At 41.9% G+C, this 12,015-nt stretch overlaps 1 protein-coding gene across 1 annotated transcript in view; it reads right to left on the minus strand.

The window, feature by feature from the left end:
- Positions 1–1,823: 1,823 nt before the first annotated feature.
- The window catches only part of LOC115763764 (heparan sulfate glucosamine 3-O-sulfotransferase 2), a 47,576-nt gene continuing 37,384 nt past the window's right edge, over positions 1,824–12,015 (minus strand). The window contains exons 2-8 of the mRNA XM_030706482.1: positions 11,088–11,797; positions 10,786–10,979; positions 6,372–6,759; positions 6,076–6,291; positions 3,028–3,392; positions 2,736–2,929; positions 1,824–2,666 (exon numbers count right to left, since the gene is read on the minus strand). Of these exons, the coding sequence (XP_030562342.1) occupies positions 2,443–2,666; positions 2,736–2,929; positions 3,028–3,392; positions 6,076–6,291; positions 6,372–6,759; positions 10,786–10,979; positions 11,088–11,141 (1,635 nt within the window). The 5' untranslated portion in view covers positions 11,142–11,797 and the 3' untranslated portion in view covers positions 1,824–2,442. The remainder of the gene's footprint in view (positions 2,667–2,735; positions 2,930–3,027; positions 3,393–6,075; positions 6,292–6,371; positions 6,760–10,785; positions 10,980–11,087; positions 11,798–12,015) is intronic.

Raw genomic sequence — 12,015 nt, forward strand, 5'->3', positions numbered from 1 at the left:
TAGTTTTGTGGTTGTTTTGTTTTTTAAGGTACATTATAGATTAGCAAGTTGAATGCTTATGCAATGGTATGTGTTTGACTTGAAATACACACACACACACACATATATATTTTAGAGTTAAGTAGACAATACATCAATATATCAATGTCAATGGAGGCATTAGAGTTGAGTTAAACACTTGATATTTATGTATGTACTATGTATGTAATTGGCGTAGTTAAAGGGATAAAGGTAACTACTCGACGTTTTTCAACTTTATATAAATGGTATATATAGATATATATATATATATAGATACAGATATATGTATATATACGACTAAATTCAGCACACAGAAACAAACTTGGTATTTTTTTGGTATTTTTCTTTGTCGTTCTAGTGTTCGGTTTCTTTGTATAAAAATATAACAAATTATAAACGTTCGTTGTCTCTGCACAAATTGATCTCATGCTACTTATATATGGTTGATTGGTATTTCCTATTTTTTGATATACATTTCCCTTTCAAAACGAAAATCATTGAGAAAACATTCTGCGGAGGACCTTCAGTCTTGTGTTTTGTTTTGTTTTGTTTTTGACTTGATATTGCTTTCGTGGTTCATTTGTCATCGTTTTGCATTAAATTCAACTGGAAATCGTTATGCATTTAGTTCAGTGACAGAATCACCTGGATTGTGGATTATTTAACAGTTCTATGTCTATAGAGCATTTAAACGTATTAAGCGCTTATTGAATTCTGTGCTGAAGATCCCTAAAACCTAGTACTTAACACGAACCAAGGCAATACGTAGAACTAACCAAGTTAAAAGTTACTGCAAACGTTGGGTCATTATATATGATTATTGGGTATTACACACATTTATGAATAGCCATTCATTTGTTGCTATTTTCGTTCTTCGCTTAAGTTAAATTGCTCACATTGAGTTGATATGCATTAAGTACTTGCTTTTTGTTTTTTGTTGGTATTTCTTCACAATTAGTTTCGAAAGTACATGAAGTTTATAATTAATATAGCTAAATCTTAGTTAAACTGCTCGCGATATGTATGCACAGTAATTTTACCTAGCATTTCTTTATAATTATGGTCTAAAATTTAAAAATAACTTTTGCTAAAAAATGCTTTAAAAAACTTACATCTCATTAGGTTGGTGCACTATATATATATATGGATATATATTTGATATTTATTTTATTTTAGGCAGTGCATTTAACTAGTAATTTGTCTAAGGACTTGGTATTCTTTTTAAAGCTACAAACTAGTTGAATGTTTTAAAATTAGACTAAAATATAATTTTTGCTAAATGATATTGATAATAAATAACAAATTGCATATTAACTTAAGCCTAGCGTTTACTTGTATGCATATAACATATGTATATGTATTAGTATATCATATTTTGTATATGTGTATATAGTTTCTTATATAAGTAGTATATTTAAGCTTTTTGCTGATATGTTTCGAGTTCTTGGTTGGGCTTTCCTTCACTTTTCCTTTTGATATGTTACGTTCACTTGATAAGTTTTTCTTTTTTGTTGGTATTTTTTAATAATATACTTGGGTTGAGTTCAGAGCTCAGATATGTATGCGACTTTGGTATATACTAGTTTATATTTGTGTATGTATATGTATTTGTTTTTTATGCACACTTTTAATTCAGCCGACGGTTTTTGTCCTTGTCTAAATACATTTAATTGCCCCGAAAATTGCAATTGCAATTAATTTCCATTTGTTTATCGCTTATTTGCTATAAAATCACATTTAGTTGCTTAATTAAATTGTATGCACTCTCTCGCTCACTCACACACACATTCGCGCTCTCTTTCATTCTCTCTCTCTATCTCTCTCTCTCTCTTTGTCTTTCTCTCTCGCACACAGACAGTGCAAGCTTCGTGCATCATGTAGATATTGCTTTTAATTTATATTTTCTTGTGCGGATACTCGATATTTTTCCGTACATTTTCATGGCCGGCTGCACTGCAAAAAACACGCGCTGCTTATCCTTTAATTTTTATCTTTTTTTTCTGTTTTCATTTGGTATTTATTTTCACATTTTCTTGTTTGTTTTCTCTTCACGCTTTTTTTGCCTTTCTGCTCGCTGCAGTGGAAATCTGCGTTTTGTAGGTTTGGGCGTATAAAGGATATTCGTGGGCGCCAAAGTTCGCATAATTGAACTGTCAGCCGGCTGGCAGACAGCCAGAGAGAAATATGGCGCCATGCTGTGCACTGTAATTCCAGCTTTCTGCGTCCCTCCGGCCTGCATCCTGTCAGCCAGCCAGCCACCCAGCCTCGCAGCCTGCACGCAGTTTTTCGCATCGATTGTTTTGTTGCGCTGTAATTAAATGCGCCAAAGTGCAGCCCAGCATAAGGTTGGGAAAGGGTTGTTATATGGTGTCGTAGTTGGGGGTCGTTAGCCTTTCAGTCCATGTTTCTCCATTGCAGCTACTACTCCTCGGGCCAGCCGAGATCCTCGCCAACCAGCTCGTAGAAGCGCTGATTATACTCGGCAAAGAATTTGCGCAAACGCGAGACGACAACAGGATCCACATGCGGATGCTTGCGGCCCTTGGTCTCGCGCAGACAGCGATCGCCGTTATCATAGCGCAGGCAGTAGAAGCCCTTCGTCTCATTGAAATAAAAGTGTTCGCTGCGCACGCGATGCTCAATGCCTGCACCAGGAGGAATGGGAAGGGGCAAGTTAGCTATAGCTCCAGGAAGAGGCTATGCTTTGTGCTTACCTAGAAATGCCTCGATGCGCTTGAGCTGGGAGAGCGGATCCTCGATCAGGCGATCGCCGTTGACCACCAGCAGTTGCTCGCGTGGAAACACCTCCAGCCAGCGATGCAAATGCACATGGTACATGGATATGCTCAATGGGCGATAGGCCTCGTTAACGGTGCCATTGGGAAATATGGCGAGCTCCTCAAAGGATCTAGGGGGGGGCAAGCGAATTGAAGGAAACATTAAAAACTTGCAACAGCAAACGGAAATGCCATCAGGCACGTTGCACTTTCTAGTTTGCCCACTTACTTGGCTGCCAATTGGGCGGCGCTGGGTGTGGTTGGTGGCATACTAGTTGTTGTTGTTGTTGCTCCCCCACGCCTCACGGCTGCAGCTGCGCCCGTCCGTCCACTTATAGCTGTCTCCTTGGCGCCCGCACCGCTGCCCAGCGCATTGTCATAGCCGTGGGCCGCCTGGAGCTTGGCATAGAGCGCAGACGTTGACATCTTGGCGCCATAGCCGGAACCGGGCGCACTGCTCTCCGCCAGCGGCAATATCGCCGTCGCCGCATGGCTGCGCAGCTGTGTGTAGTCCGAAATGGCTCTGGTCACGGGCTCACGCACAATCAGCAGCAATTTGATGCTCGCATTCATGGCACGCACACGTTCCGGCACCTGCAAAGGAGCGAAAGAAGATTGCAATTGCGGACACTTAAAGCCGGATATGGTACATGTATATATATCTTGAATAATGCCAAGTTATGACAGGGCCCAGATAAGCAGCTAATGAATTTACGGGCAGCCATTGCCAGTGCTTGCCGCCTGCCACCTGCCCCGTGTTGCGCTTGTTGTTGCCACTGTGTAGTGAAGAATTTAATTTAACCGGAAAATATGGCCGTAGAATCTCGTAGGCGACAAGCTGCGGCATAAAGGCTCAAAGCTTAAGTGTCCCAAGTGATGTTACTTAAAATGCCCTGTATTACGTGCTTTCACTTTTATTGCGTACAAAATATCCTGTACTACTTATGTTCTCGCTTTTACGCCAATTGCATGTCTAAGAACACTAACGATATGCTATGATAGTTTAAATAATTGATCTTTGGGCACAATCGATATAAAGCATATTAAGAGGAAGGCTTTATTAGAGGAAATGAGGTTTCTTAAGAACATTTAATTATTTATTTAATTTAATTACAATAATAAGAAAAAAGGAAGAAAAGGACTTTAACAAAGAGTTAGGAAATTTACATAAAAATAAGTTTAAATTATGTTAAGTAAATAGAGTTTAGAAATTGTAATAAGACATCATGTTAGCTATTATTATAAATTACATTTAATATAAATTACACGTTAACCGTCTTCCTACAATAAGTAATACATATTTATAAACTCTTAACAGTTCCCAAGTTTAAACACAAGCTACTGGGCATGCCTTTAAGTGTCGCCTACTACTAAGAACCTAACACATGTGCATGGGGTATTTCAATAAAGCCAACGAGGCGAACCAAATAGAGTTAATCAATTTCAATGAGCGCCCGTAAAGTATGCAACAAGTGTAAGCGACTGGCAGGGTTTCATCTTGATGAACCAGAAACCCGACGCGTCGGCCTTTTGTTCAAACTATGCCAGCAAACGAGCTGAATAAACAGCGTTATATTAACTATAAATATATATGCATGCATGCAATTTACAAAGTAGCCATGGTAAATATTAGCGCGTCCATGACTGCGCGCTGACTCCCCACGCTGCCGCCCCCGTCCGACGACTCCTCTATTCTGTTGGCAACTGGAGGCGCAAGCACACCGTCGGGATTTGCATTATTTATGAACGCGAAGGCTAGTTTTAAACAGCAAATGCGACGAGCAGCTCTCACTTTAAATGTGCGCAAATTTAAACAAGATACAATTATCCAGACAAAGACAGAGCGATCACGAGTGACAGAGACAGCTGTGGGTGGTGAGTGAATGCCTCCAGAGGGGCAGATGACAGTCAGGTTATGTTTATGTGCCTCTGTGTCCCCACTCTCTCCGCTCTCGCCAGCCGAGCGTATGTCAATAAATATTTATCATGACATTAATGAAGATTTAACAGCTGGAACGTAATGGAATGAAACAAAATGGAACGCAGCGAATGGGAAGGTTGCAGCTGCAAACTGCAGCTCAGCTACAAATTGAAAGCATAAACTGAATGAATTATTGCATTGCCATGACACCAACAACAACAAGCGCACAGTCACCCGGATCCCAATCCAGATCCCAGTTACCAGTTATCAGGCTCGCCCGTTCCCAGCTGATGGCTTCAATTTTACTGACACATGCAACTTCCGGCTCGACCAGCAAATTGCATCATCAGCCGAGCCACTCTGCGGGCAACAGGCGGCAAGAAATAGCAAAAAAACATATTCCCAAAACAAAAAAAAGCTAAACTTTCTCTTGAAATTAAACGATGGATAGATACCCTGTACAGGACCTCTTTTTTGTGTATGAATCTTGGTATTAAAGAAGGAAAATGGCTCTTCGAAAATGTTAATAATTGTTCTATCTGGAATATGGGTAGCATTCAGATATAAAACCACAATTTAATACTAAATTCAAAAGTCGAAATATCCTATTCTGATTTTAATGAACCCATAATATCTAAAGTAAGGAATGCTTGTTAATGTACTTAGGATATTATTCATAATACTATTACGATATACTTGTATTACTTTTTAATAATCTCTGCTAGGAATTTTCATATATATATTTTATTTCCTCTTCAACTCTTTTAAAGTTGAGGATTCATTGTATTCAAAAGGCGACCTTTAAAGCTAATCATTATAAATATATATGTCTTTAAGGGTCCAAAAAGAGGCCTATTTGCAAATCTTTCTTCTTTTAGCCACTTGACAGGCTTACAGGGTATTCAAAACAATAATAAAACTGACTGTCGACCTATAAACTGAACCAGTTGTGGGCGATTGGCTTTTGTTGGGGCTTGAAGGGGAAGCTGTCCGCCACGCTGTGTTAGATGACGCCGTTTGGCAAATGAATTTGCAAACATTTCCGCTGCCAAAATTGGTTGGATACGGACACGGACACGAGAGTGGAATACGGAAATTGGCAAAGAGAGAGCGACACAGAGACAGACTGAGAGAGAGAGAGAGAGTTAGCAAAGAGCATCGACAGCGTTTCAGTTTAATTTGATAGATGTCGATGCAATCTGCGTCTGTATATATTACGTATGTATTTCTACCTATGCCAGTGGCCAGTTAATTAATAATTAGAAGCAGTCATGTGCAGCGGACGAGCCTAATTGGCAATTATGACATCAAAGTGAGTGCAGAAATTTTAAATGGGCTCGGACGGACATGACTCACCTCGGGCGAGACAAAGTAGCTGGGACTCTTCTCGATGGTAATTTGGCCTCGAAACGAGTGGGGCATCTTCTTGCGATACCAGTCCAGGCCCCTCAGATAATTCTCATCCCGGTCAAAGAAGTGCACCTCGCCGCCCGCCTTCTGGATGCGGGGATGCAGATAGAGCATCTCGAGCAGGGCCCTCGTGCCGCACTTGCGTACGCCAATTATCAGAGCCTGTAATTGAAGTGCAAATGCAAATTGCAGCAATTAACAGTGTTGGGTAATTCGAAACCGGGCCGCATGCAATTACTCACCTGTGGCAGGCGTCGACTGGTCTTGGGGAAGTGCACACGGCTGGAGGGAAAGACCATGGGATGACTGAGTTGATTTGAGCTGGCCACGGGCTTTACAAACACGGGCAAATGATTGCCACTCGACGCTGTGCGAGCTGCGGCGGGAGCTGCGGCAGCTGCCGAGGCGGATGCGGCCAGCGAGAGGCGATGTCGTTCGTGCACCGCCTGCGCCGCCTGTATATTGTACACGGCGCTGTCGTAGAGCACGTGAAAGGTGAGGAACAGCGAGATCAGCATGACCGTTAGAAAGACAACGGCCAGCTTTGGACGGGAGACGCCAACAACCAGGATGCAATCCGTGTGCGAGGCATCAGCGCCAACCGGGCGCATGGCCGACTTGGGCAGCCAGCTGATGGAGAGAACGAGAAGAACATTCTCTTAGTTAGTTTAATCAAATATACGTTTAGACAATCAGTCCTTGATAGATATTTAGCAGAGGCGAAGGATAAATAAGTGATGGGGTACATTAGAAAAATCTCACGCTTCAATTTATCGACAGCTCAATCTGCTACCCTGAAAACGATAAATATCGATCTTTCACCTATTATTTCACTTATTGAATAACTATTAAGAGCTGTAGCCTTGCATAAACTGAAACAAAGATCTTTATATCGTTTGGAAAATACCCTGCTGTGTCCTTTTTTGATCATGTCAATAAGCATTACAGGAACAACTACTCGGAAGTCCTTTTTGGCAAGGAAATAGTCCTACTCTGAATTGGTTCGTTAAGCGACTGCAGCGGGAGGTCGATTGCAGTAAGCTGCACAAATATTTAGACAAAATAAAGTACAAATAGTTCATAGTGCAAAGCCAAGGCACAGTCGCTGCTGCTTGCCAAATACATATATAACAAATAAGTACAGATAATCTCCCAGTTGGAAATGACGCTAAAAACACTTGCTTTTCAATTGCATTAGATTTGAAGCGAGCAAAATAAAATCATTTTACAATTTTACAACGCTTTGATTATATTACGGCAGATCCTGCTGAGGGACTTGGACATCACCTTAGTTATTAAAATAGCCATCGCAATGGCACATAATACAAGGATCAGTTGTCCTGCCCTGCTATTTCATTTATTATTATAAAACTTGTAAACATCTCTTTCACATTTCCAAATAGGAGGTGCATTGTTACCATAGAAGTTGAAGTATATATATATTTGTATATATATATTTTCATAACGTCATTATGACATTTCATAACTGCGATATTGACTAATTGCATTAGTGACCACCTCATCATTGAGTAGCGAAGCTGAATTGTTTTGAATTCTAGACAACCAGAAATGCCATTAAGTTGCCTTCTTCAGCCTGTTATATGAATTTACATAGCTGCATAGTCTTTTTAAAATGCAAATTTAGCATGGATACTGCAGACAAAATTGTTGCCACGTGGTGGCATACGACCTATGCATTTACAATTTAAATAATGTCTAAGTAGCACTGCCAGTGGATCGGTAAGAGGCGGCATTGAGCAGCATTGGGGCAGCTCGAAAGTAGTGAAAAGTATAGCTTGTGCTTGTGCTCAATTAATCTAATGGGCGCCCGCTTTCAATGGCAGACGCCTGTCGCTAAGCTAATTAGATTGTCGTTTCAACTGGCGCTGAGTAATTAAAGTGGCGGCCCAAACGACCGACGGGCCGAAAGCGACTGGAAGTCTCGATGACTCACTAAGCGCCCCGAAAACTGCTTGCTGAAATTAGCGCGGCGACACTTGCTTTGGCTGTAACGCCCCCCTCAGACCACCACCCTCCTCCCAACCATACAACCCAGTACACAGCCGTTGTTTAGCCATGCGGCTTGTCAGCGCTTAAGCGAATTCCATTTTAAACGTTTCCGCTGAGACCGCAGCAAACACGGCTCACATTATGAGCGCATACAAACTGCAGTGGCCCACACGCGGCGTATACGTAACGTCGTCGTCTAATGGATGACTTCATTTGCAGCATGCCGCAGCCGCAGCCGCAGCCGTAGCAGTAGCAGTAGCAGTAGACGCCTCCAGTCAGACGACGGCTAAGTGCATTTCTATATATATATAGCCAGCGTTAAAGGTGGACTATAGCTGGCGGGGCTAGGGGGAGTTGGGGGCACGGCAACAGGCAGTTGGCAGCTGGCAGCTGGCGTTCCATCCTGTTGGCCGAGTTTCGCCTGCGACACCTCGTTAAAAGTAACGACACAGCGTGCTGCAGCCCACAAGGAGTCACTTCACACATTCTCCAACTCCTATCTACTCAAACTCCGACCGTGTGGCGCACATACACACACACACACACACACAAGACGTCTTCCGCCTGTGGCATGCTTTGAGTTTTCTATTTGTAACACAGACACACAACACACACTGGCTCGCCTGGCCTCGTTTTTCACGCCCCTTTTTGGGACAGGCGTGGCTACCCACTTGACTCGGCATCTGCATAAACGCAACGCTTCCTTTTGACTGTTCTGTTATTGTTGTTCCCGTAGTTGTTATTAGTGCGCTGCTGCCGCCGCTTGTTGTGGTAGCTGCTGCTGCTGTCACGCATTCGAGTTGACAGCCCGCACCTCGCACCTCAGCCCAGCCGTTCCGGCTGTCGTGCTGGCCCGCAGGCAGCTTAAACAGCTTTAATTCTGTCCAAGTCGGACTTTGTTTTAAAAGGGCTCAACAGTCAGTGCGAAAGCGGCTTAAGGACTTAAGCCAAAACCCCAACACGAACTGAGTGCTCAACAATTGCAGCAGTTTGCAATTAATATTAAAATTGCCAACTTCTTACATTTATCTAACCGATTTAACTTAGCTGCCCTAAAATATGATTTGTGCTGCTCTTTAATTAAAACTGAACAAAGTTTCGGATTTCAAGACAACTTGCTGGCGTTGCCAACAATTAAATCCAATGCAATTAAGCAACGTTCTTGGTTTCTATATCAAACGTTGGCTATCAAACAAGGTTTGCTTTTAATTGATAAGTCTTGGTATAGATAACATTTTTGTTTTTACTGTCAATTATAAACAATAAAAGACTATTGCCATTTTCTGCAGCTTTAAACACTTCATTTAAGCCAACGTGAATTAAGCGTTTCAGTACCCTTCCTGAGTGTATGGAAATATAGAAGAGGACATACCCCACAATGTATATATATTATAGATCAGCCAAGTTTATAGCATCTCACTTAAAACGGCTTAAAACGTTGCATAGATCCGTCTACCTGTTGCAGGCAAAACTTATGACAGAACCAGGCGTATCGGACCCCTGTATCATATATGTAGGTTGCATAGGAACGTTTGGTCGAAAATTAGGTCTTGTATAAAAAACTATCTTGACCAAACTCGTCAATTATTCGTTTCACTATGTATATTTATTTTTCACATGTCTGCAAAGCAAATATCTACAAGGGTATAAAATCTTCGACTTACCGAAGATATTCTTGCTTTCTCGTTATTGCTGCAAATCTTTCGATAAAGTAAACCATCAGCTAAGCCAGCAAAAATTTGTGATTGATTTGAGGGCATAAATGCATAAATATGTCAAGCAGAAAGATGCAAGGCATACAATTAAAACAATCAAGAGTTGTTAAAACTTAAGAATTTGTTTAGTTATATATGTCAACTGCCTTTTTGCCTTAATCTCAGCTGCTCCAATGATTGTCCAACAGTTAGTAGCATTTTGTTCCTTCCAGATTATTTATCTTGATATGCATTCAACATCAAAACATTTAGATTCCAGATACGGCATATGCATGCAATTAAGAAAGTTAATTGGCATACTGCGAAATGCTTATCAAAAGGAATATAAATATATGGCACAGCTGTGGAAATTGACTGAGAAAATTGATGTCCAGCCATTAACATGAATGCAATTTTCATTCGAGTCGTTCAAATGTAAATTTTATGAAAGCATGAGACGTGCGAACATTGACTTTTTCCTACATTGGGCATTGCCTTTACCAGCACAGTGCTAAAATAATTGTTATGACTAAAGTATACCCTGTAGAAAATCAAATAGAATTAAGACTTCAAATGGAATATTTTGAAAAAGATTTGAAACTTAAATAAACCACATAAAACAACTTTTTATATGGAGTTCCAAACTATAGTAAAAATTATTACTTTTTAAATTTATTCCAACTTAGATTTAACTAATTATTTGAGCTTTACGACAAGTCTTCTATATATCCAGTATATATTAGTGTCACAGTTTTGTTAAAATTTTTTTTTTACTATGAGATTAATTTCTAAACAGCCTATGCTACAGTTTTTACAGGGTATAAGTTATTTAACAAGTTGCATAGACTGGCGAGCGCCTGAATCAGCATTAGCCCGAGGGGAATATACAGCTTTAATCTAGACGAGAGCCCACTCAGACCCTCAATATTAGCCCGTCTAGGGAAATACTCACAGGATGTCCAGCGGCAATTTGACAGAACAATCGCGCAGTGTCGCCGTGGCTGATGCTGCTGCGGATGCCTGATGCTGGTGTTGGTGCTGATGCTGTTGGGGCGAGTGCTGCTGCTGTCTCTGGTGGTATTGCTGTGGATGGTGGAGCTGGCCATGGGGATGATGTTGATATTGCAGCAGCTGCTGGTACTCGTGCGCCTGCTGATCCGCATCCTGATGCCGATGCTGCTGCTGCTGTTGCTGCTGTTGGTGCTGGTGATGATGCAGTTGATGATGCTGCTGCTGCAATGGCTGCTGCTCACTGTTGCTGCTGCTGCTGCTGCTGCCGGTTGTTGCACGTCTCTTGGCGGCAGTCATCAGTGTGGCATCAGGCTGACGTTCAATGAAGCCAAAATTATTGCCGCTGGCTTTTGGAGGCGGCGTCTAATTGGCCAGTGCTGGCCGCACGTACGCGAGAGAGGGCGACCTCCCCCGTTGGAGAGGCCCTGCTGCCTGCCGCTTGCTGCCTGCTACTTGGGGTCGTTGCCTTGCCTGGGTTTTTCGGTTTAACAACTGAACTCCAATTGCAGGCGACGTGCAACGGGCTGCTGTTGTGGCTGATTTATGGCCGCTTCCACGCCCCCGAATGTGCTATGAATCTGCCGCCTTTTTGTAGACTCTTTGTGCGCTTAATTAAATTAATTAAATTCAGCAGCTGCAGCAGTTGCACTCGCCCTTGTTGCTCTTCAAACTGAATTTTTTTGCACTCTCATATTCAATGGGTCAGCAAAACGTTGGTCACATTCGGGCAGGCAGCTAGTCCGCTGTGCGTGTAATTCGATTTGTTGTTGCTGCGCCAAGTGCTTGCCACATTCTGTTGCTTAAGTTTCTGCTGTCCGTTGCTGTCGCTTATTTTGCCAGCAGCTGTTGCTGCTGCTGCTACTGCTGCTGCTGTTGACATGGCCAAAATTTCCACGTTTGCAGCCCATTGTTGTATTTAACGTTTGGTGAATGGCCTGTGGGGGCGCCGTCAACTGCAAAGAGTTCAAATTAAATCCGTGAAAAATAAAACAAAATTTCGATAATGTAGTCAAATGATTGCGTAACCTCTGCCGAATACGATCGAAGCGTCAACATATTTATACGGCTTTACATATGTAAGCATTCGACATGTACATGCTCATACATATCTGCATGCATACATACATACGTGCATGTACATACATATCTAGAATTTTTATACTTTAGGCAC

Source organism: Drosophila novamexicana, unplaced genomic scaffold (genome assembly GCF_003285875.2).
Source record: "Drosophila novamexicana strain 15010-1031.04,08,12 unplaced genomic scaffold, DnovRS2.1 tig00000008-arrow-pilon, whole genome shotgun sequence".
In the NCBI taxonomy this organism is placed as follows: domain Eukaryota; kingdom Metazoa; phylum Arthropoda; class Insecta; order Diptera; family Drosophilidae; genus Drosophila; species Drosophila novamexicana.